At 36.4% G+C, this 24,558-nt stretch overlaps 1 protein-coding gene across 1 annotated transcript in view; it reads right to left on the bottom strand.

Moving 5' to 3' along the window:
* Nucleotides 1-24,558, bottom strand: part of DNAH5 (dynein axonemal heavy chain 5) — a gene marked incomplete at both ends in the record, with an annotated part of 118,037 nt that overhangs the window by 38,505 nt on the left and 54,974 nt on the right. The window contains 12 exons of the mRNA XM_080639444.1: nt 2,267-2,439; nt 6,430-6,625; nt 11,394-11,617; nt 12,248-12,461; nt 13,316-13,438; nt 15,524-15,658; nt 16,394-16,536; nt 17,012-17,216; nt 17,712-17,888; nt 19,986-20,227; nt 21,813-21,959; nt 23,586-23,739. Coding sequence (XP_080495570.1) covers nt 2,267-2,439; nt 6,430-6,625; nt 11,394-11,617; nt 12,248-12,461; nt 13,316-13,438; nt 15,524-15,658; nt 16,394-16,536; nt 17,012-17,216; nt 17,712-17,888; nt 19,986-20,227; nt 21,813-21,959; nt 23,586-23,739 — 2,133 coding nt within the window. The remainder of the gene's footprint in view (nt 1-2,266; nt 2,440-6,429; nt 6,626-11,393; nt 11,618-12,247; nt 12,462-13,315; nt 13,439-15,523; nt 15,659-16,393; nt 16,537-17,011; nt 17,217-17,711; nt 17,889-19,985; nt 20,228-21,812; nt 21,960-23,585; nt 23,740-24,558) is intronic.

Below are 24,558 nucleotides of genomic sequence, written 5' to 3'. Positions count from 1 at the left end.
ATAAAAATTGGGAAGGAAATAATTTTCCCAACACTGTACTCTCTTAACAGATTTAGTAAGACTCATTTCTCCAGACCCCTTCATTGTGACCAGGAAGACAAGCTGTCTCAGGCATATTAAATTCAGGACAAACAGTCTCCCGTATTCTCTACAGCAGGTAATAATACTGCCTTTATAATCAAACTTCTTAAGCTTCTAGTTTTCTTGATTATAAAAATGCACTGTATCAGTATAAATATTTGATAACAGTAGAACAGCTCCCAAGTACATCTCCCTTTCTTCTCCATTTCATTATTCCTTTTCTTTTAAAAGGCAGCAGTTACTTCCTGCTCCACATTTCAATTTAGAACAGTGCAAGGTAAACAAAAACACCCTTTGCAATTCAGAGCAAAAAAAAATTCAGCACTGTGAACTGCATGCAGCACCTACCCCAGTGTCCACAGGCAAAACAATGCCAAGAAATCTGGAAATAGCTAGATGCTGCTGAGAAAATATGCCTTTAAGCACAGGACAAACTTGCTCCATACCATATCAGTTGCACATGGACAGGTACTCATAACATACAGAAAAACCTACATTAATTTCCAGAACAGCACGGAGCCACTTGACCCTCAAAGGCAAGGTAATACCAACCAGCTGGTTAGCAGCTGATCTCTTCTGCACAAGTAATGACACAAGGTATTGGCTTCTGTTCTCTTTATTATCTTGAACATCTGATGCCCCCAGAGTTACATCATGCTAATAAGCAGCCTGGGATACTTAATTAGTTGCCTTTTCTCTAATGTACTTTTTTCACGCTTGTAAAAGCTTGAAAAATGCCAATTTCTGCAATTGTAAACCCATATATTTTATGTATTGAGGGCAATGTACTAGTTATTTTTCAGAAGTTAATGTTTTATAAGCAAAAGTAAAAACAAGTATGAAGGCTTACTATAAGCATACTTAGTATTTAATCAGAGAAAGAAAATAGATTTGCACAGCACCCTTGGAATATTACTGATCACTTCAATTATGGCTATTAGCTGTTGCAAGCAGAGTAAATAGGCAGGTTGCACTTTATTGTCTGAGTAAGATATTTCTTAGCTTTAAAAATTTTCCTAAAGAAATCCATGGGAGAACACAATCCATTCTGGAGGGAAGACCTTCAAGGAAAGGGACTAATTTTGTGAAATTACAAGTATCCATAGCCAAAATTTTGAAAACTGAAGATGCAATGTGTTTGTCAACTATAATTAAATTTTATTTGCTTTGATATTTATTATACTGCTAGGAAGGTACAATCCAATATTCAGTTTTTAATAATTTATGATAAGCAGTACTGCTAAAAAAATTGGGGCTGTTCGGCCTGGAGAAGAGAAGGCTGTGTGAGCAGCCTTCCAATATATGAAGGGGCCTATCTGGAGAGGGCATCTTCATCAGGAACTGTAGTGATAGGACAAGGGGTAATGGGTTTAAACTTCAACAGGAGAAGTTCAGGTTAGATATAAGGAAGAAGTTCTTTACTGTAAAGGTGGTGAAGCACTGAAATAGGTTGCCTAAAGAAGTGGTAAATACTACATCCTTGACAGTGTTCAAGCCCAGGTTGAGCACAGCCTTGGACGACATAGTCTAGTGTGAGGCACCCCTGCCCAAGGCAGGTGGGCTGGAACTAGATGATCTTTAAGGTCCCTTCTAACCCAGACCATTCGATTCTATGATAATGTCATGGTGTAACTGAGAAATAATAATTATAAAAAAAAAAAAAAAAAAAAAAAAAAAGGCTTCTTCTTTGTATGAAGCCTATTCTATGTTGACAATCATATCAAGCTGTGCTATACTAAAAATTATGGTCAGCTCCAATTCACATTCAAAGGAATTTTAAAGTAAGTAAACACACTATCTACAAAGGAAATTTGGACTACCTTTATTTATACTCAGCTGTGCCTGCTCCTTCATAAACAACCAATTGTGTTCTAACCTGAATTTCATTTGACTCATTCCAAAGAGAGAAAGGGCTCTCAGAAGAATTAGGGGAAGAAAAGCTGAAATAGTGTTAGGATATTGAAGAGGATCTCACGAGACACAAAATAAAATTATAAAAGAATAGTTCCATCCAGTATATTTTCAGAAAAGCTGAGTTTTAGTTAGAGTGACAGACAAAATATTTGCTCACAATAAATAACTTGCTTCAGTTTTAGAAGTAATTTACCTCGATTTGTGGATACCTCCACTCATAGGTGATGAGAGCAAATGAACAACAACAAATGGCAATCTAGTAAGTCTGTACCTTGACTAAATGAATCATAGCATCCTCAAAGAAAACCATGTCCATCCCAGCACCACGGACATTCCCATTGTATGCATGCAAAAACTTATTTAAACGATTCCGCAGCTGATGAAAGGAATAAATTGGCTCATATACTCTGGGAATATCCAAATTAACAACTTCTGATTTTTCACCTACAACAAAAAGCAGGTAATAAAATCTTAACAGTTTAAATGATTGTCAAAGGCTCTATGTGGGAATGAGTAAGTGAAGGTAATTAAAATTCTCTTTAATCACCCAGAAGCAGGATTATTATACATAACATTACATATTAAATGCATATATGAGAGTGCTGCCTATACCCTGCCTACAAGGAACAAGTTCAGCTGCTTGATTCTCAAAGACAAAACCAGAAAAAAAATAAGGAGCCTTCTTTCCCTACATCTGAAATTTGAATGATGAAAAAATGAAATTAACTTAAATGCTAGAAGCAAATGTAGACCCAGAGAATCAATGTAAACAAATACTGCAGTTAAAAAAGTTTCTGAAAGAAAAACACTCTGACTTGATTAAATGATTTCACTAATGGAAAAAAAAAAACCAAAAAACAAAAACCAAAAAACAAAACCCTACCAAAGTGAATGATTACCTCAAAAAAAAAAAAAAAAAAAAAAAAAAAAAACACCAAAAAGTAGTATATTCACTGTGAAAATGCACACATTTGTTTCATCAAATTATCTGAAAGCAACAAGGAATTTTTAAATCCTCACCACCCAAAGGAAACGAGGAAATAGTACCACTGTCTCATCTTTCCATTCATAAGCATTAATCATATTTAAAGGACACTACTGAGAAGAGCCCAGCTCTGTCTTTCTTTGTGTTCTCCTTTTGTATTTATACATATTGAGGAAATCTCCCTAGGCCTTCCCTTCTGCAGGCTTAACAGTCCCAGCTGTCTTAGCCTTTCTTCATGCAAGAGTCCTTTAGCCATGTTTTCGGCTCCTCATTGGACTGTCTCCAGTATGTCCCTGTCTGTCTTGTACTGGGGGGCACAAACCTGGACACAGCACTCCAGGTGTGGCCTCACCAGTGCTGAATAAAAGGTAAGGATCGCTTCCCTTGACCTGCTGGCAACATTGTAATGCAGCCCAGGATGCCACTAACCTTTTTTTTCCCTTCAAAGACACATCAGTGTCTTTTGTTCAACTTGGTGACAACCAGCACCCTCAGGTCCTTTTCTGCAAAACTGCTTTCCAGATTAGTGACCACCAGTATATACTGATGCATGGGATTTGCACCTCCCACTGTTGAACCTTACAAGATTCTTGTAAAGGTTCCTCTGGACAGCAGCACAACCTCTGACATATCATCCATTCTTTGTCCCAGTTTTGCGTCATCTGGGAACTTGCTGAAGGTATGTTCTGCTCCATATCCAGATCAATAATGAAGATGCTGAAGATGACTGTACTCGGTATTAACCCCTGGGGTACACTACAGGTTTCTAGTCTTCTGCTAGTCTTTCTTCCAGTCTCTTGGGCAGAGCCACTCAGCCAATTTTCAATCCATCTCACTGCTTATACAGCCCATGTATCATCAGGAAATAACTGACAGACTTCACTGGAGGAGTGCCACAAGCAGACATCATGGTTTTTGATTAGTTGGTTGGGGTTTTTTTTCTCAAAAAATTAGTAGAAACAATACAATTTCTCTTTTATTTACATACAAATAACTTCATTATTTTGAAGACTTCATGATCTATATGCTGCAGGATTTATTTTTCCAGTTACGAGTTACCATAGGTCAGTCATTACTAACAATCAGCTTTGCTAAGCCTCCTCTTAGTTATCGAATATATATATTAATCACAGTATTATTTCTAACAGATGGAATTAAAATAAAGTCCTTCCAGCAAAATAAACATTTCCCTAATTCTTAGTAAAGCACTGGAAGCCAGTGGAAATGGAAGAAAAGGGGCAAGAAAAGCAGGAAAAAAGCAATCAAACTGTATTGTATTTAGAATAGTATCTACAACATTTTTTTCATTTTGATTTTTTCTCCATTTCCTTCTTGCACATTTTGCTTTTACAAATTGGCAGTGGTCCAAAAAGAACCCCAAAACAACCAACAAAAAAAAAAAAAAAAAAAAGCCACCACCAAAACCCCATTCTAATGGGGTTTTTCTTACTATACTTATTATTATTATACTTATACTATTATTATATTACTAATTTAATTACTAATTTTAATTACTAATTTAATTACTAATTATTATTATACTATTATTATTATTATATACTATTATTATTATACTTATACTATTTTCTTACTATAGAAAAACCAAACCTCTCAAAATAAATTGGTTGTTAATTATCACTCAGCTGTCCTTTGTATTGCGTTCTGTGTATGCCTGAAGTCACCTTAATTTTAGAATTCTCCAGTTCTGTATTGTTTCTGCATGTATGAACACCCTTTTAGATTTAGATCTAATAAAATTAACCAACTCCTTATCTTAACCTGCAAAAACACTGGTTAAAGAAAAGGAGTATTCTGGGTGGAAATAGGTTTCTTACAAGTTGAATAAGACACTTAAACAACTCAGCTACTGAGGGGAAACTATTAAGGAATACAGCAAAGAGTTAAATTGGGGTGATGTTTTTATAGTCTCAAGATACAGAATCACAAGCATTAAATAACAATGGCAAAACTGATAAAAAACACCTTTGAACACTCTGATGGTCTAAAGAACATTAGCACAACTAAATTTCTGTGAAGCTAAGATCTAAAAGTTAATGTTTGAGGTACTTAATTTCAAGTCTTTGTGTATTTATCTCAGGGACAAATATGTTATTACTGAACAACCCAAAGACAGAGGAAGTATAGTAAACGTATCACTAACTTGAGCAGAGGGTTATTGGAAACTGATGTCAGATGTAATTTTTTAAATATTTAAGAGCTCAGAAATCCAGTTCCCATTCTTACACTTCTATCATAATAAGCAATACTAAATTCCATTAAAAGGACAATTAAAACAAAATAACACTTGTTATTCTTTTCACTTATAGCCAAAACAGGAAGAGGTTCTCAAGGCTCTGACAAACATATTGAGGACAAAACACACCCTTTCTAAATGAGGGTTAGATAAAGTTTCATGCTAAATGGCACATTACACAGCAGGTACATTTAAAGTGTAAACAAGAAGCAAGTTAATTGGAAAAATACATGCTTCTTTTAGCACTTACTTTTCAGTTCAAAACAATGGTTTCCAGTACTTCACTATTGGATGGATTTAAGGATGTATTTTACTACTTTCTCATACCACTTTGTTTTTTGCTTCTATTTTATTTCTTCCAATCAAACATTTCCTATTCTTTACTCTCCTTTGTCACTGCCTTCTGACTACTGCAATTATCCAAGAAGATATTTAAATAGCTTTCGATCACTCATGCCAACCTTTTATTGCCTCCACTATCCACCATTACAGTGACATGACTACAGATAATTGAATCATCCAATAGTTTAAATTAATGACCTTCCCCAGAACCTAAAAAAAATGTTTTCTGTTCTTTTTCATGAAGTAACAAATATCCCCAGGTCATTTAGCAAGGTTAATGACACAGTGTTTTCATTTAAAAGACACAAAAACATTGTTGTAAGCCATATGGGTAATTCAAAAAGTTTTAGTAACATTCAGGAGATTTTGAAATAATACTCACTTGTTACAAAATCATGTATCAAGTGTTTCCTAAATACGGGATTAGCCCAGAGCCAATACTCTTTTACCAGGTTTCCAGAGGATAGTAGTTAGAGTGCTATTCTTTATCTAGCACTACAACCCTATCACTTCAAGTAATTCATACAATACTCTTTCATCATTTTAGAATAATTTATACTTTTGCTCACTATTTGACAGTTCTTTCTACCTACCACATTGATGGAAATGGAAGCAAGGCTCTCTGATACAGGTAACCTGGATATAAATATGGACTTAAGAATCCTATTAATATGAAGATGTGCCACAGCTGGTAACAGACTACCTTCTACCTTCAAAGTCACGAGACAGAACAACCACCTTTAATGCATAAACTTACTAGGCATTTTTGAAGACATATTTCTACTAGTGTCTATTTTATCATATCCCCTTCCCTATTCTTGCCATCTCCATGGTTATTAGAGCCAAACTTTACCAGTTCTTTCAGGGCCATCCCTTAAGAAGTCAACAAAGAATGCATCAACGTCAGAATCCAGCAATGCTTTTGATTCTTCAAACTCCTCCTCAATAAGTTTTACCACAGCTGCGTTAAACCAATTTACATCTTCCGAAGTTGTAAAACGATCAGCAAGAACACATTTACACTCATGCTTCCACAGTTTTATCAGCACCTGTACATATATATATAAAAAAATTCGGTTTGACATTTTTATTTTAAAATCATACTAATGCTAGAAAAGAAATGGTAGTATGTTGGCGTTTATGTAGGAGAGATACCTTGAGCTTCTCATTCTGACCAACAGTATTTAAGCTTGCTTTCAGCTAATGTGCAAGAAGCCTTAACCTAGCATTCTGAACTGAAATGTATTTACCAAATTAAGATTTTACTTCCCTAGCCCTAAAACCGTATCTATACTTGTTAACATATATTTATGCACTTATCAACCACTTTTTTAGCTGGTCATTAAGTAGAAGGTGGGTGGAAATCATATCATCATGGCATGAATAATTTCATCCCAAACATAAATGTCAGTCCCAATAGTATATCCGAAGTAGAGAGGAGGGAGGAAAAAAAAAAAAAAAAAAAAAAGGCATAATTGCTCATATTATTCTTTCTCCAAATATACCTTTACAGTCCTTCAGTTTGGTCAGAGGATGGAGAAGGAAAACTTGCCAGGTTCTTAATCCTGGCAGCACAGGTTTTGATCCTGCACTATTACTACACAGTAGTAGAAAAATTTCCAAGTACTCTTTGAAGGCATCTTGTTTAAACCTCCAGCACTTTGTACAAATGACACATCTACGTCAAGTCTCAGAACTAATATGTAAATTTATACAAACAAATTTTGAGCAAATGTTTCTTATACTTGTAAAAGAATTAATTTAGAATTTATACACATAATCGTTATGCTGAATATTTTTGGTTTTGGAAAATAAAATAAATTCTAAAATACAAATTTTAGATGTAGTAGTATTCAGGAGCTTATTCAACAACAAGGTAAGTACATTAAACATGAAGTGATTATATAACTGAAGTGTATAACAAATTTTCCATCATTACCATAAATGTTGCTTTTCCAACACTTCATGTTTCAGTGCTGAAAACACTAAATGACTTTTCCTTAAAACAATTAAAAGAGAAATGATATAAAATGTTGAGCTTTTCTGGAAGAAAGGTGGGTTATGAAAATAAAATAAAATAAAAAAAGAGGAATAACTGACTCTCCTGGGTTCAGCAGTAGCAGTCATTTTTTCTCCTTCTTAGTAGCTGGTGCAGTGCTGTGTTTTTGACTTTCAGCCTGGGAACAGCGCTGATAACACCGATGTTTTTAGTTGTTGCTCAAATGTTTAGTCTGACCAAGGACTTTCTGAGTCTCATGCTGGGCCAGTGTCGTGGTTTAAGCCCAGGCCGTAAATTAGAACCACGCAGTTTCTACTCCCCCCTCCACCACCATAGGGATGGGGAGGAGAATCAAAAGAATGTAGCTCCCACGGGTTGAGATAAAAACAGTCTAGTAACTAAGGTATAACACAAATCACTACTGCTACCACCAATAATAATAATGATAAGGGAAATGACAAGGGAAGAGAATACGATACCGCCCACCGGAAAAGAGCCTGACAGAGAAGAGGACGTGCCCTTCCGGGTAACTCCCAGTTACATCCTGGGCATGACGTGCTGTGGTATGGAATACCTCTTTGGCTAGTTTGGGTCAGGTGTCCTGTCCCTGCTTCCTCCCGGCTTCTCCTTCTCCCTGGCAGAGCATGAGACTCACAAAGTCCTTGGTCAGGGTAAACATTCTGACCAGCAACTGAAAACATCGGCTTTATCAGTATTATTCCCAGGCTGAAAGTCAAAACCACAGCACTGCACCAGCTACTAAGAAGGAGAAAAACTGACTGCTGCTGCTGAACCCAGGACAGCCAGGGAGGAGGGGAAGTCGGGAGGAAGCAGAGACAGGACACCTGACCCAAACTAGCCAAAGAGGTATTCCATACCACAGCACGTCATGCCCAAGATGTAACTGGGAGTTACCCAGAAGGGCTGGTTCACTGCTTGATTGGGCTGGGTATCGATGGGTGGTATTGTATTCTCTTCCCTTGTTATTTCACTTATCATTATTATTATTGGTGGTAGCAGTATTGTCTTGTGTTATACCTTAGTTACCGGACTGTTCTTATCTCAACCCATGGGAGTTACATTCCTTCGATTCTCCTCCCCGTCCTTCCGGAAGCAGGGTTGGGGGGGGGGAAGAAAGGGGAGGAGTGAGCGAAAGAGCTGTGTGGCTGACTTGCGGCCTGGGCTTAAACCATGACAGTTCTTTTAGTTAGCGGTGGTGTAGCTGCTGTGCTTGGAACTGGAGTAGCTGTGCTGTGTGTTGCTTTGCCCTCAGATCCAGGGACATTTTTTTCCGTTTGAAGGGCTGGATAGTGTTGAACAAGGCCCAGTAAGCATAGGCCAAGCCCCAGCACATTGCCATGATTTGTCTGTTTCTGGTATGGCTGGAATGACAACACACCTGATTTAAGTGTTTTACTAATTTTTCTGGATTTTGCACTTGTTCAGTGGTGAAATTCCAAAGCACTGGAGGGGCCCACTGGCCTAGATACTTGCTCATACTATCCCATACACCCTGCCACTCATGGCTGTCCAGCCTCGGGGAAAATCTCTTGGTCCTCCTATATCGTCGTCTAACCCCAGACAAGGCCCAAACCCGACTCTGCTTAACTGTCGGGACCAGACGAAATGGTCGTGAGCAAAACACACTCTGCATGCGTGCCAACATGGTGATCCCCATCACAATCAGCAAACAGGTCTAAAGGGTATTTAAATGCCATTCAAAACCTTCAACACTCTCAAACAATGCTGTAAACGGTTGGGGGGGGGGGGCTGGGAGGGTAAAAGAATGTGTCCTTCTCAGGTGGTCAACCTGAAAAAAGATGTCTAATTGCTAAGCACTTCTATTGTATACCTCCCAAAGTATAAAGGTGATGACCACACTGGTAACATAAGCCAGATCAATTTCATGATCAATGATTCTATTGTATTACAAATCATTACCATAAAGTATAATGAGACAAGAACTTTAGCCCAAGCCCCACACTTGAAAAACACTAACACAACAAATACCGGCTATCAGTAAAGTATGACATACTGAAACTGTGAGATCAGGAACAACAACTTTGAGAGCCAATAAATCAGCATTGTGACAAGTGACTACTAATCTGAAACAATGAATGCTTATCACAAATACGATCAGACACACTCCTGTCAGATCTGTCGTTATTTCAACTCTCCGTGCCTCATGTTGGGCACTAAAAAGAACTGTCTTGGTTTAAGCCCAGGCTACAAGTCAGCCACGCAGCCCTCTCGCTCACTCCCTCCCTTTCTTCCCAACCCCCCTCCACCACCACCACCTCCCAGAGGGATGGGTAGGAGAATAAAAGGAATGTAACTCCCATGGGTTGAGATAAGAACAGTCCAGTAACTAAGATATAACACAAATCACTGCTGCTACCACCAATAATAATAATAAGGGAAATAACAAGGGAAGAGAATACAATACCACCCATCGATACCCAGCCCGACCTAGTAGTGAATCAGCCCTTCTGAGTAACTCCCAGTTACATCCTGGGCATGACGTGCTGTGGTATGGAATACCTCTTTGGCTAGTTTGGGTCAGGTGTCCTGTCTCTGCTTCCTCCCGGCTTCACCTCCTCCCTGGCAGAGCATAAGACTCACAATGTCCCTGGTCAGACTAAACATTCTGACCAACAACTAAAAACATCGGTGTTATCAGTACTGTCCCCAGGCCAAAAGTCAAAAACACAGCACTGCACCAGCTGCCAAAAAGGAGAAAAAATGACTGCTACTGCTGAACCCAGGACAATGACTCATTACTACTACTTCCTTTTAAGCTGTAAGACAGAAATCATTTGTTTAACAGCCATTAGGCAGTGATTGAAAGCCTCAAGACACTAGTGGAGAGAGAAGTACTTTTAATCAATATATACATATTTTCATTATTTTAAAATAAGTTCACTGCTTCTCTTTTTTTTTTTTTCCCGCTCACTTCTTTCAAAAAAAAAACCTGGAATTTGTCAGTGTTCCAGAGTTTGAGGATTCCAGGTTGAGAGAGAGGCGAGACACAATGGAGAAAAAGCAACTGTTTATTACTATAGGAAAAGATAGGGAGGAAGAGCCAGCAAAGGGCAAAAGAAACAGTGATGGATTTTTTTGGTGAGTGTTTATCTTACCAATCTCTAAGACCATGTGATGACAATCAGGAAACCAGCTCCAAGAAACATCATTGCAGTGCGAGGTAGCAGGCTCAACCTCAGCGGACGTCCCCATGGAGGCAACATTGACCTCGGTGGTATGAGGTCTGCCTCCCCACATTGCATGAGGCCCAAGCTTTTATGCTAGCAAAAGGGTACACTTGTTCTGACGCAGGGGGCCAGCCTACATCAGAAGGAGTAGCCAGCTATACAAAAAGGGCCTCTGGGGGTCAGAACTTTTAGGGGATTTTTGGGAAGAAGCCATCACAGACCATTATTTCATGTGTCTTGCAACTGGTATGAGGCTCCCTTTTGCTAACAGCAGTGTTAACTCCCCTATTTTTAAGGTTATGTTCCCACAACCCATGCCAAACAGTACTTTTCTATTTTTGTGTGTTTCACTGTGGACCATTATCTAGTGTCACTGACACAGCCAGGAATAGAATGAGCAGAGAAAGGCAAACTCTCTTTTGTCAAAAGAAGCAGTTTTTTGTTGTTTCAGTTGGTACTGTAAAAGCTGAACTAAAACACTTCACCTCAAAATAAGATGAATAAAAAAAATAAAAACTTTTTAACCAGAAATGCCAAGAAGACTCTCCACTCTCTTTCTACACTAATTATACACTAATTATAACAAAACCACTGATGAGCTGCACTTACCTTTGATTCATTGATCACTTCTGATGTAGTATTCAGCATTCCTTGCCAAATCCTTGAGAGGTCTCTAAGGTTGAAGATGTAATGGAACTTGGCTGGTGTGGGCAACATTTTTAGCTTGGTAATCTGCCACAGCCTGCGTGTCAGTGGAACCAATTTGGCTACTGTGTTATGCACATCTGCTGAAAATCCCCGCTCACTACAATAATGCCCTTGTCCAATTACACCTGTGGGGAAAAAAATTGCCAATTGAAAGATTAGTGCACATTAGTGCAAAACCAAAAGCAACAATCTTCTTAAATTTCTTTTTCACTTTTCATCCCAAACCTTTTTCTAATTTGTTGAAATGGCTTTTCAGTCTTTATTCAAATCTTGATTCACCTGATCTTAACACCATTCTGCTACCAGCTCAGTGGGTATTTCTCTCTGAATTACTGTTTGTTAAAAATGTTCTTTTTTTTCTATCAAAATATCTTCCCCAGCCTTTGAATAGCCAATCTTTTCCCTGAGACCAATGATCCTGTCATTTGTGAAAGTCTAGTCATTAGTTACTCATTCTTAGCACTAGTAGACCTTAGCAACTCTCCAGCATCATCACTTACAACTAGGAATGGCCTGCATGCCACTCTTCTAACACATTGCATACCAATAGATTCAAAGATGTGACTAAACCTGAAAAACCTACGGACTGATGGAATTGCAGGTGCATAGTGGTTATGGAATGAAAATATGCTGGGAAACAAATCAGAGGGGTATTAAGCCTCAAATTTAATCATAATGTTTATAAACAGAAGGATAAAGAATAATCAACTACCATTTTCAAAAATGGGAAGGATACAAAGCTAATTTTCCTTTACCAAAAATTTTGTCAATAGAAGAATTAGAAGGCAGAGTACAGTTGAATACAGAAAATTGTCTCTTGAGCCTCTGTGGAATGTCATTGCGACCTCCCCCAGGGTGGATCATGGCAGCCAAAAACTGAATGTCCACAATGTTGGTAAATTCACCAGGCTTTTCCAGGTTATACAATCCTTTCTGTTCCATCAGCTGCCTAACTATCTCATTAGTGACCTGTAAAATAATCAGGTATTATATAGCAGAATATTATACACACGACTAAATGAAATGCAAAACACACTTATGAACTTGAAAGACCTAATAAAGACTGTAAAATTATTTTCTCACACAAATTCCTGCTTATTTGCTTCAGGAGGAATATGCACTGTTAGGAATAAGCATATTTAGATTGTCCTCTTCATTGGTAATACTTGTGGACAAAAGTCCTGGAGTATAGGGGAATCCCTAGCTTAGAATTAATCCTTCATACTTCAATCTATTCTTGCTTGTATGTTGCATGATTTCCAATACTGTTATATTGGAAATACTTCTCCTTTTTAGCACAAAACTTCCAGTTGTTCTAACCAAGCCCAAGATAATACTTGCATTTGCTACCAAAGATTTTGATGAAATTTCCATGTTTAGCAATCACAAACATGGTTTTTCAAGCTGCAAACATAGAATTATTTCCATAGAATTCCATAAAACTACTTTCATAAAATTATTACTATTTCAATTATTGTCCACACAGCTAGGTTGTTATCAAAATTTATGTGCCAATTGATTTTTTTTTTTCTTTTATTTATTATTAAAAAATGAGTGTTGGTTAAAAGTATCACTAAAATCATATAGGCTTGTTTTAAGGACCACTCAACTGCTTCTTGTAGCCAGCATATCTATTTTGAATGAATTCAGGACAATATAAAACTTGATGGGTTCTTTTAGAAGCTTTAAGAATTAAGCATTATGTATGAAACTTACCCTCTACTGCCTGACAGAAAAGAGAAGTAATTTTTAACGCGTAGCAAGGAAAAAAGAAAATAAGAAAATATCTTTGGCCTTCTTTTTTTCCTTTCTTACAAACTAACCTGATCTCCCCATTCATTTATTATGGGCATATTCACATCATCAATGAAGACTGTCATCTTTTTGCCTGCAGGTGGACCATAAGTTGTGCCCATGCGCTTCTCCACATAACTTTCTATTGTACGCTGTTAAAAAGCAATTATTAGCATAGTTATAAACAGCCTTTTTTTTCATACAAGATTCAAACGTTTAAACATATTGATGATTTTGTTACCCAGAATTTTACTAAGGAAGGTTTAGACAGCACATCTACTGCAGTTAATTGCACTAGTGCAACTAGAGTGCCTTAAATATCATACTATACAGCATTAGGTTGGTAACAAAACAAATGTCTAATGTAGGTGTCAGTTTCATAAATTTGATATCATTTCAATTTATCTGAAAAATTATTAGTTTAATATTTATTGCTAGTAACTATCAATCTGTCAGAGCTGAAATACATGAATCTTGAAGACCTTTGCAGCATACATCAATGTACTTCATAAAAACATGCAGTGATAAGTCAATCCACAAACATAAATACACTTGATGAAATAACTTTACTTAATACTACCTTACCACCACTTTTCTTCCCATCATCTTTCCATTACTCCATTTTTTTAAGGTCCAGATTTTATTTATTCTATACCAAGTGAAAACTCAACCACGTGTTGTTATTCACTAGTGCAAATGTAAATATCTGCATTCTTACACTGTGCTTACGTTCCTGTACAGCAGCCTGGAAAGCCTTCTTACACAAGTGGCACCAGTTAGGCCAAGAAAGTCAGACTAATTTGAACACGCATGTGTTGCAACAGACAATGCTTCAGTCTAGATTGCTGTCAGATACTTGATTGTTAGATTTGCACATCTATTTCAGATTTCTTTACCATCAACAGACTATCCGCTATCATCAAAAAACCTGACATATATTTTATAAAAATAGAGGTACTGACACTAGTTTTTGTTTCTATAGTCCACTCAATAGAAGGAAAACCACTAAGTAAAATAAGACCAAAATTACATACTCAAATATTAAACATATTAACAGTTTCTACTATGCTATAGAGCCAGATGATAGATGATGCATCGAGCCTATAGACAGCACTTCTGATTATAACATAGACAGTGCATCAGCTTGGCATACCCATCAGGTTCAAAAAGCCTGAAATAGCTCAAACTATCTCAGTAGAAATCTGGATAAGCAGTACTGTTCAGGATTTAAGTATTCATAGTTCTATTTAGAGCAGCTGCACTGCATGCGTTACTTTTTTAATGAGTAATTTACTGAAATATAAATTGCAGACAGCACACAGTTGACAGATTGTTATGGGTAGCACTTATTTTACTCAGGGCTTCTAGTGAAATCTGAGGAAAGTCACCAACAGCTCTACCCAGTTAGTGAGAACTAATACTTTTGACATAAAAACATTAAATATGATGAAGTAAATACTCTGCTCTCCTGAGACCTCCCTTGGAGTATTGTGTGCAGTTCTGGTGTCCTCAACATAAAAAGGACATGGAACTGTTGGAACAAGTCCAGAGGAGGGCCACGAAGATGATCAGGGGACTGGAGCACCTCCTGTATGAAGACAGGCTGAGAAAGTTGGGGCTGTTCAGCCTGGAGAAGAGAAGGCTGCGTGGAGACCTCATAGCAGCCTTCCAGTATCTGAAGGGGGCCTACAAGGATGCTGGGGATGGACTATTCATCAGGGACTGTAGTGAGAGGACAAGGGGTAACGGGTTCAAACTTAAACAGGGGAAGTTTAGATTGGCTATAAGGAAGAAATTCTTTACTGTGAGGGTGGTGAGGCACTGGAATGGGTTGCTCAAGGAAGCTGTGAATGCTCCATCCCTGGCGGTGTTCAAGGCCAGGTTGGATGAGGCCTTGGGTGGCATGGTTTAGTGTGAGGTGTCCCTGCTCATGGCAAGGGGTTTGGAACTAGATGATCTTAAGGTCCTTTCCAACCCTAACTATTCTATGATTCTATGATATGATTGTACTAATCCAAGAACATCTCAATAACAACCGAAGAAGTTGAAGAAAACATGGGTTTTACAGAAGTCTTAAGTAATGTCTTAGGACATTTAGTCCGTTTGAACAGCTGCATTTTTATTTCTGTACTCATTTTCAATTAAATAAACTGCTTTCAGAGGCATTCTTCTGGCAAATTCTCAGAATAATATCTGAATCCAGTCACATTATATTAAAAGGTGAATGACTACTATACCTGGAAGATTAATGGAGTAGTTGCAGACGAAAAGTTCAAACTCTTAGCCATGTGGCTTTCAGAGTTATATTTTGACATAAAACCTTTAATTATAACAGTCTTTGCAGTTCCTTGCTCACCAATTAGTAGGACAGCCTAGACAAAGACAACATCGAAATAAGAATAAACACAAGAGCTGGGTGTCTTGTCAAAGCCTCAGCAATCCCATTTAGTTTTTAAACCGAAATTAAACTAGAAAAGTTATGTGAAATGAATTCTCAACAAGGGACATGTGGAAACAAAACAGGTAATGTCTCATAGGCTTTTGCAGGCCTTAAGTTAAAAATATTTGCATTGGTCAAGTCAGTCAGCACAATTTAACTAACCAAGCAGTGGATTATTCATAAAAGGAGTTGATTGTCTGGAAAAGGGTGTACTATTGAGAGCCTTCAGTTTCTTTTGGATTGTGTTATTTACCATATCCTGCTTATCTGACACAGCTTTGGTGCGTTAAGTTGCATAACCTAAAGGTACATAAGCTCTGTAACTGCCCCATGTGGGCGGAGTTCATATCAGCAGAGTCTGGCACTCTACTGCCCTGTGTGCTGTCCTTTCTCCAAGCTACATGCAAATGTTGTTTCACTTCTGACCCGATCTCAGCTGCAATTATGGTTATTTCCACTACAAAAAGGATGGGTGAGTGGAAGACAACAAAGTCTGGAAGCAATAAGCATTCAAGGGTTCAAGCATATTCACATAAACGTAGCTCTTGGAATCACCATTCCCTCTTTAAAAAATATTCTTCCCTTTCAACAATATAATACTTCATTTTTAATTCAAAAACCTGATAAAAAACTGTTAGCGCTATTTAGATGTGAAATATAGAAGTACCTTGCCCTGTTTCTCAATGGTTTTGATAAGAAAATCCATTCTCACATTGTCAACGTTAGGCACAAGTATAGAGCCATACTCTGGAGTGCTGCTACTGGGATATACATACTCTTCAACACATGTATTCCAGTGCACCCATTTACCTAATAAGAAAGAAATGAATGTTTTCGATATACAAGGCATCATCACTTCTTTTATTTTCAACTGAGTTGACTCATCTGTCAGTGCCCATCTCACATACTGTAATACCACTCTGTAAATTCAGACCAAAATTATAGAATCACATAATCAAAGAATCTCTTAAGTTAAGGCTTACTCCTCTTTCTTACATAAATTATGAGAAGGACAAGGCTTGTGTATTTTCATTCACTTGACAAATCATCCACACAAAGTCCATGAAGCTTTCTGTAGCAATATATCTGCATTCTGATTCCTCACAGGAAACAGGGAAAAAGCTCTATACAACATCATCAGTAAAGTGTAGCTGTAAAACAATACTTGCTAAGGAACACAAAAGAAGGTAAGCTACAAGAAACATCTAAATTAATTCTGTAAAAGAAGAATAGTTTTAACATTACTTTTAAGTTTCACCCCATAACACCCATAAGGGTTACTAACCGTCAGATGCCACATAATAGTCAAACATGGTATCTTCACTGCCTTCTGGGATAGAGGGAAGATCAAGTTTTATTGTTGCATGTTTTCGAAACCAGTGTTCCATTTTACATCTGTCTTCCAGTTCTAGTAATGCTCCCACACTCCACATAAGAGAGAAGATGTACAGCCTTTCCAAGTATTTTGGAGTCACTTCCCCTCCTTGCTCCTGAAGGATTAAGATTTTTATTTTCAATTGACTGAAAATTATACTCGATAATCATAGGAACATCAGGTTAAAAGCCTTTGGTCATGTTTAAATTTACTGATGTCTTCATCAATAAAGAGACTGAACCAATGTCGAGTAGACCACAAAATATAGAAAAGTACCTTGTAAATATCACTTTTAACCACCCATTACAGCATTCAATCTGTTTAAATTCCAGTTTATAATCTGATAGTAATCCACCAAAAAAAAAAAAAAACCTGAAGGAAAGATGCTATTTGATGCATGCTACACGTCAGTGTTTACCATGAAAACCAAATGTGAAAGAAGGCACATCATAGCTATTATTTTCTAAAGAAAAAGAATTCCTTACAAACCTGCATCTTCTCTTCATTAATATTCCAAGTTGTCAAAGAATCTCCTTTCTACATAACCTCATGACTTACTTAAAATTATCTCCATTAGATTACGTAAATACAGAAAAAAAATCCACACTACCTTAGGCGGGATAAGACCCTGCAGCATATTAATGCTCTGCATAATCACAAAGGCTTCCAACATTTTAGCCTTGTATTGCAGACACTGAATGCTGAAGCGGTATAAGTCTGGGAATGAAGAAGAATACAGTTGACGTAGAATTTCAGCTTCTTGGAATGAGCGCCTTTTCAAAAACCCCTGTCACAAAGCATGGTGAGAAAATAAATTTAGTTCCCAATGCAAGTCTCAGTAAATTTAACTCTAGTAATTGAAAAGGTCCAGCGAGCATGGAAAACAGATTTCTTGGGGGTGAGGATGGGGGGGTGTGAAGCTCAGATTCCCTGCCTGTTGGGTAGTGTTTGGCTAGCAGAAGATCAGACTTTACCCAACTATGTATAATTCCTACTGGCTCTTAAACATGGACACTGAAGAAAAAAGTACTTTAAAGCTTTCTGTAGCACAAAAATATTTTCAAATATTTTTTTAAATCACAGTGGCTGTTTAACACTGAGAAGAAAGAATTTCATATGTATTGAACACAAGTTTGATTCATTCTGTACAGTGTTAGTGTCTAGTAGCAGTACAGGGTACCCCAGAAACATCTGGCAGTTGCAGAAAAAAGGGATTTCAGGAGGGCATGTCTGCTGATATGTGTCATTTTTATTGTGCATCTCAGTATCTGCAATGCTGGATAAACAAAACCTAGTTAAAATTACTTATTTCTCAAAATCACAGGACAGGATTTGTTCTTTCATGTCTTTAGCTCAACATAGTAACCTGCTTCTGTGAGTTATCCAGAAGCTTTTTCTCATCTGTGTTACAGAATGTTTCTCGTTTACATCCCATGAATTTATTTCTTACGTGAAATACACTCATCAGCAAAAATTCTTGCAGATTCTTCCCCAGACTTCAAACTAAAATTTGGCACAAATTGAAATTAAATAAATTCCATTTAAACATAAGAGAAAAAAAAGGTGGTTGTTTTCAAATGCAGGAACAGGCTTCTCAGTGAGTTTTGGAGTCTTCATCTCAAATTTCAGTAGGACATAGTACTGAGCTACCTACTTTAGCTGACAATGCGTGAGGTGTGTTCAACTACAGAGTCTCTAGAGGTTTCTTCCAACTTCAAATATTTCATGTTTCTGTGATTCCTTTATACACTTTGACCTTTATAATATTTTGAAACTCTATCTTTTACTGCCCAAAATAAAGAAGCTCTAGGACTGATTACAAGTAGTTAGATGTATAAAAAAGCTGTCTAGAAACAGATAAGTGGAAAGAAAAGTGCTAAAGTTATTCTTTATTATTCTATATTTATTATCCTATATTTATTATTCTATTATTATTATTTGCCATTTATTATGGCAGAACTACTTAAAATAGACATCTGGAACTTTACCAGCTATTCATTTAATATTAAGGGTAAGTAGAAAAGTTAGTAAGATCCAAAATAGACTTAAAGAAAGATGTTCTGAAAGAGCCATCAAGATATTTTATTTAGTAGTTAAATGAAACAAAAACTAAATAAATGCTTTTGGCTCAAATGATAAATAACTATAAGTTGCAATTTTATGACAAAATTTTTTCGGGGGGGGAGGGGCAGGAGAGCAAGAAAGGGACATTGGAATGGTTGTTTCATGGTTGAAATGAATAAAATTTGTTTTGTGTTATCCAAAAGCAAAACAAACAAACAAACAAACAAACAAAAAACAAACCCATGATCTGTTTTCTTTGACTGCTGCTGCCACCAAAATAAATTAAAAGCATAAAGTCATGGATTAAGTGAAACTACTTGCATGCAGCACTTACTTCAACACAACTAAATTTAGTCTGCATATCACTTTAAAGTGAGAAGGTAAATCATTACTGATAAGGCAAAATAAAATGCTTTTCTTTGAGGACTTCTAGATTCCTGAATCAGCCTGTAAGAATAAATTCTTTCTTCTTCCTTGACCTGAAGCTGTACTAGAGGCTGCCACGTAGTTGATATTTTGACAACCGAGTTGTTCTTCAACTGTATAAAATACCTTGAATTACAAACGTTCCCTAAAGTGAGATGTCCATGTTTTTAAAAGTGTAATATGTTGACAATGTTTCTGAAAAAAATACATTATTCACTCTTGTATAAACTAATACCAGAAACATTGCTGTATTAAATACTGACTTATAAGTTTATACAGTGTAAAAGGTGTTTTATAGCAAAAATTCACAAAATTAGGTCCTAAAGTAACAACACTGAAGCGTTAAATAACTAACCAGTAAAACTTCCAGTACCTAATCACTTAGCTATCATACCTCAAGGATAGGGCTCCAGCTGAGAACTGATGAGCTCATGAATACCATCCCATTCCTCGAAACTGTTGCTGGAGAAGCATTATCAATATTATGAGGTTCAAAGACTATTTTGCAATTTGGTGCCATAGGTATTCGATCTCCATTTGCCAGAGTTAGAGTTCTGTTATCATCCAGAACAGAATTAAGGTTCTCAATCCAAATAGCATCAACTGGACCATCAAGAACTATCCACATATGGTCACCTATAATAAATAACAGATGAAAATGCCTATTGAGGAAGTTCTAGTTTCTTTCAAGGACCAGTTTGTTTCTCTGCAAACAAGTTTTGAACTAATTCCAAATTCATGCACACAGCTAGAATCTTAGCTTTTAATACAATTACCATTTCCATTCCCAATTTCAATGACTTTGTTTCACCACTCACTGATAAAAATTATCCATTGCTCAGTATATAAAGTTGTAACATCATAAGTCATCAGTTTGCAATAGTTTGAAGCAGTTTTATGGATCCAGTCTTCAACATACCAATAAATCAAGTTTATTTCAACTTACATAAAACAACATAAAGAAGACAGAAACTACAGGTCTATTTAAAACCACCATTTGTTTGTTTCCAAGGAGGTGGTGTGTTGTAGTGAGATTAAATGAAAGGAACTCTTGAAAAAATCACTTTAGTAAGTAAAAGAGATCTGTTAGGGGAAGATTTTTCTGTGCATTCTCTTGCTTATAAACTTGATCCAGCTCCCTTTGCTGTGCATTGCTAGATAGCCCTTGTTCAGAGAGGGTCTCATTCTCATCTGCCTTTAGAGCAAGCCCTTATCATTTAGGTCTAGGTGACGTGATGCATTGCTGCATATGAATCAAGCAGGCTCCAGATGACAAACCTCATTTTTGAGGCAAGTAGTTTTATATGTGGAGTCTTTTCATTGCTACAGTGCAGGCCTCTCAGGCATGATAATCTGGAATTCACTTCATAAGAGACATTACAGAAGTGTTGCAAATAGTGAATCTGAGGAAGTCACATGAGTGTTCTAATTTTTATTTCACATTAAAAGGAAAAATAGAAAAATCAACAGTTAATGCTATGCTACATTATCAAGGCTGCTACATTTCTAGATTTAAAACAAAACCAACAAAATCAAATCCTAAAGTATTTTCTATTTTAAAAATATCTGTATCCTTAAAAACTAGGAAAGACAACGTAAGTTAGGATTTTCATCCCTTCTTTTCTTAATTTTACTCCTTTTTTAAAGGCCTAATGATAAGGTCACATACTAATATTCAGACAATACAAGGAAGAATCCACTAGTATCCAACTATCTTTTATTTAATGTATCAATCTAAGAATATATGCTAGCATTACTTTAGGCAGAAAATGCTTGCCCAAATAGAATTGTCTGGTGTCATTTGACATGGACTATGGTATGTGCAGGGCTAGCAGGTATGATACAAAGGAAATTCATACCCTTCTAGTACAGAACCTGGAGACCAGGTAGAAATCTTGACAGCACCAAGATTTTTTTATAGTATACCAGTGTTGAAGGAACTGGTACTCACCTTCCTTGTGCTTCCATACAAGGGCCTGTCATTTGAAAGACAGGGATCAGCAAATTCAGTGAAGCAGTATTTGCTACAATACACAGTTTGAACACAAAACATTTGAAACAGAGACTATACAATAGACAGAATTTTTTGCAGCAATTTGCAGCAATATTCCAATACTTCCATGTATGTACAAAAAAAAAAAAGTCTGCTAATACGCATTTGAGAGATGTCCTGAAGCTTGATTGTTTGGTTTGTTTTGGGGGGAACTGTTTTTCATTCTACCTTTTTTGGCTTTTAAAGTTTTTCTCCAGAGCGTTGAAAATATTCCATCTGTCCAATCATTTGTTGCCACATCAAGACGACCAAACATTTGTGCAGCAGTTATAGCCTTAGGATTCATTCTCATTTCACGATGTGGCTGTCCACAGTCTATGAAGGCAGATCATTAGTTAGTTTGGGTGTTTATTTTCAACAGTCAGAGAACTTTGATAAATTCAAAATCATTACACCTAGATGTATGTTTTAATATGCGTTCATCATTATAAGAGGTTATGTATTTACTTGGAAAATTTATCTCTTGCTATACATCAATATTTGTTAAGTGCAGTCATCAAAATTTCAAGTACAAAAAAGTTCTGAAACTTCTGAAAGTACAATCACATTTCATGGATTTACTGAGAACAGAAGAACAGCAAGATAAAATTTATTCAAGGCTTTGTTTAATATTTTGCAGGCATACCAAACAATAGAGCTTTAAAGCCTTTTTTTTGGATATATATTTTAAAATCCTTATGACTAAAAACCATAGAAATGCTCCACATGGTTAATTGTTGTTTTTTTCTGTTGTGCATTTGTATACATTTTGGAATAGACAAAGTGTATCATATTGGCATATCCCTGTGAAGTCTCTTAGGCAGCCAAATTCTACCTAGCCATATTGAGATCATATAGTCTTTGTATTTGCCTCATTAAGAACAGTTTAAAAAAGAATCCTATGCCAGACATCTTTAGAAAACCTAATATTAAAACTTACACAGGAACCAATAATGTTAAAAGAGCAAGGTTAAAAAATGGCTTATCTTAAAATCTTAATTATAATCACAGCTCACTAACATGCAAGAGAAAAGCCTGGCAAATCACTGTGGTTTTACAGTTTTTGAGGTTATATCAGAAGATCAGCTTGAAAAAAATATTGTGGCAGTTTATCTTGGTAGTAGTTCACATCTCAGTGCTACAGAAATATAGGAAAATAGTATAACACTACTACGTGTTCTTTCTGCTTTTTTTTCCAAAATGAAACAGTCATTTACACTGCAATGCAGAGCTCACAGTGTTTCTTAAGCACACTAAGTTACTGAATAGATGAGAAGCTGGCTATTGGCTGAGTAATATTTTACAGAAACTATCCATTTCTGGAAAATTGTATAAGCAGCCCACTGAAGCCTGTGAAATGGGGTAACACAACTTACATCAAGAGATGTATTTTTTCTCCCTCAGCTATGAGCTTTTAATAAGATCAAACAGAAGTTCTTCTACTATTTTTCTTTAGAAATACAGAGAACAAGAAGACACACTCCTCAAGCCTCCAACCAGGACACAAAATTAATATCCTTGAAGATTTTGTCACTGCCTAAAACAGGATCTCCTAGCAGCCACACAGGACAGAAGCAGCTGGTTTTTACTGCAGATAAAGACACTGTCTTGTGAATCATGTTCAAAGAGGGCTAAATACTTATGATTAGGGGAAGGTTTCAACCTGGGAGATGCTTTAATCACTTGCCCAATCCGTCTACCCAGACAGTGCAAATCTTTCTCAGTGTTTCTAGAATAAGAACTTCTGATATAAGTATCATAACATGGAATATAGGATATGAATTATACGACTTCCAATGTCAGACATTTTCAAGCTTTCAAAAGGTACTACCACAAAAATTAGTATCATACAACACAAACAGTCTCTTCCAGTAATATATTCTCACAGTGAAGTAGGCTTTCTATGAAAAAACAACATGGTTTAAAGTTTAATAACATTTTACAACATAAATATTCACATACCTGTCAGGGCTTTCATTAAAGTGTGAATGCAAACAGTTTTTCCTGCACCACTAGGTCCTAGTGTCATCAATCCATGCCTTACTTTCTGGGTTTCAAAAAGTTGGATAACTTTCAGTTTCCAAGGAGGATGACAAATAAGTCCAGCTTCCTCCACCTATAGAAAGTGACAGAAAACCAAATTACTAGTAACTTAGAACACAAGATATTTTGATGCTTTAAAAATAAATAAATAAATACATAAATCTTCTCAGAAGACTACACTCTTTGTAAAGTTTTTGTGTATATAAAAAAAAACTATTTGGAAAAAGAAGGGATAGATAGAATCAGATAAGTTGGAAAAGACCTTTAAGATCATTGAGTCTAACCGTTACCCCAGGACTGCCAAGACCATCACTAAACCATATCATTGAGGTCCTCATTTACATGTTTTTTGAACACTTTCAGGAACAGTGATTCCACTACTTCCTTAATCTGTTCCAATACTCATTACCTTCTCTGTGAAGAAATTTGGTATTCAAATATGTATTCAGAAAAATAAAATAAGGAAAATAGTTGTTGGTTTTTTTTACATCTTCTTAGGGTTAAAACATAATTTTTTATTTTTAGGATTAAAACATAATTTTAAGGAAAAGCCAAGAATTTTAGGAACACTTTTGCTAGCAATGTCTTCCATAGCCATACACCATTTTCAGTTGCCTCTTAGAACAGTTGCTTTTTTATGATGATCATTTGTGTTTCTAAATTCTTACAATAGTCAAAAGCTTTTTGTAAAACATTTTGTTAATTCTCAGTGTACAGGCAGAGCTTTGAGTAACTTCTTAATATTATCCTTTTAAGAAAAGACATGATGCTTTAGAATCAAATATCATATGCTTGTTTACTACTTTTTGCTAGTTCCAAGGTTAAAGAAGTTATCTCACTGTAATGGTATTGCTGTTGCTTGTGAAAGTGACTCAGCTGGAAGTGAACAAAA

The sequence above is a fragment of the Psittacula echo genome, assembly GCF_963264785.1.
Source record: "Psittacula echo genome assembly, chromosome: 2".
Taxonomy (NCBI): domain Eukaryota; kingdom Metazoa; phylum Chordata; class Aves; order Psittaciformes; family Psittacidae; genus Psittacula; species Psittacula echo.
The sequence above is the reverse complement of the archived record's forward strand: the minus strand, read 5'-3'. Positions and strand labels throughout refer to the sequence as shown.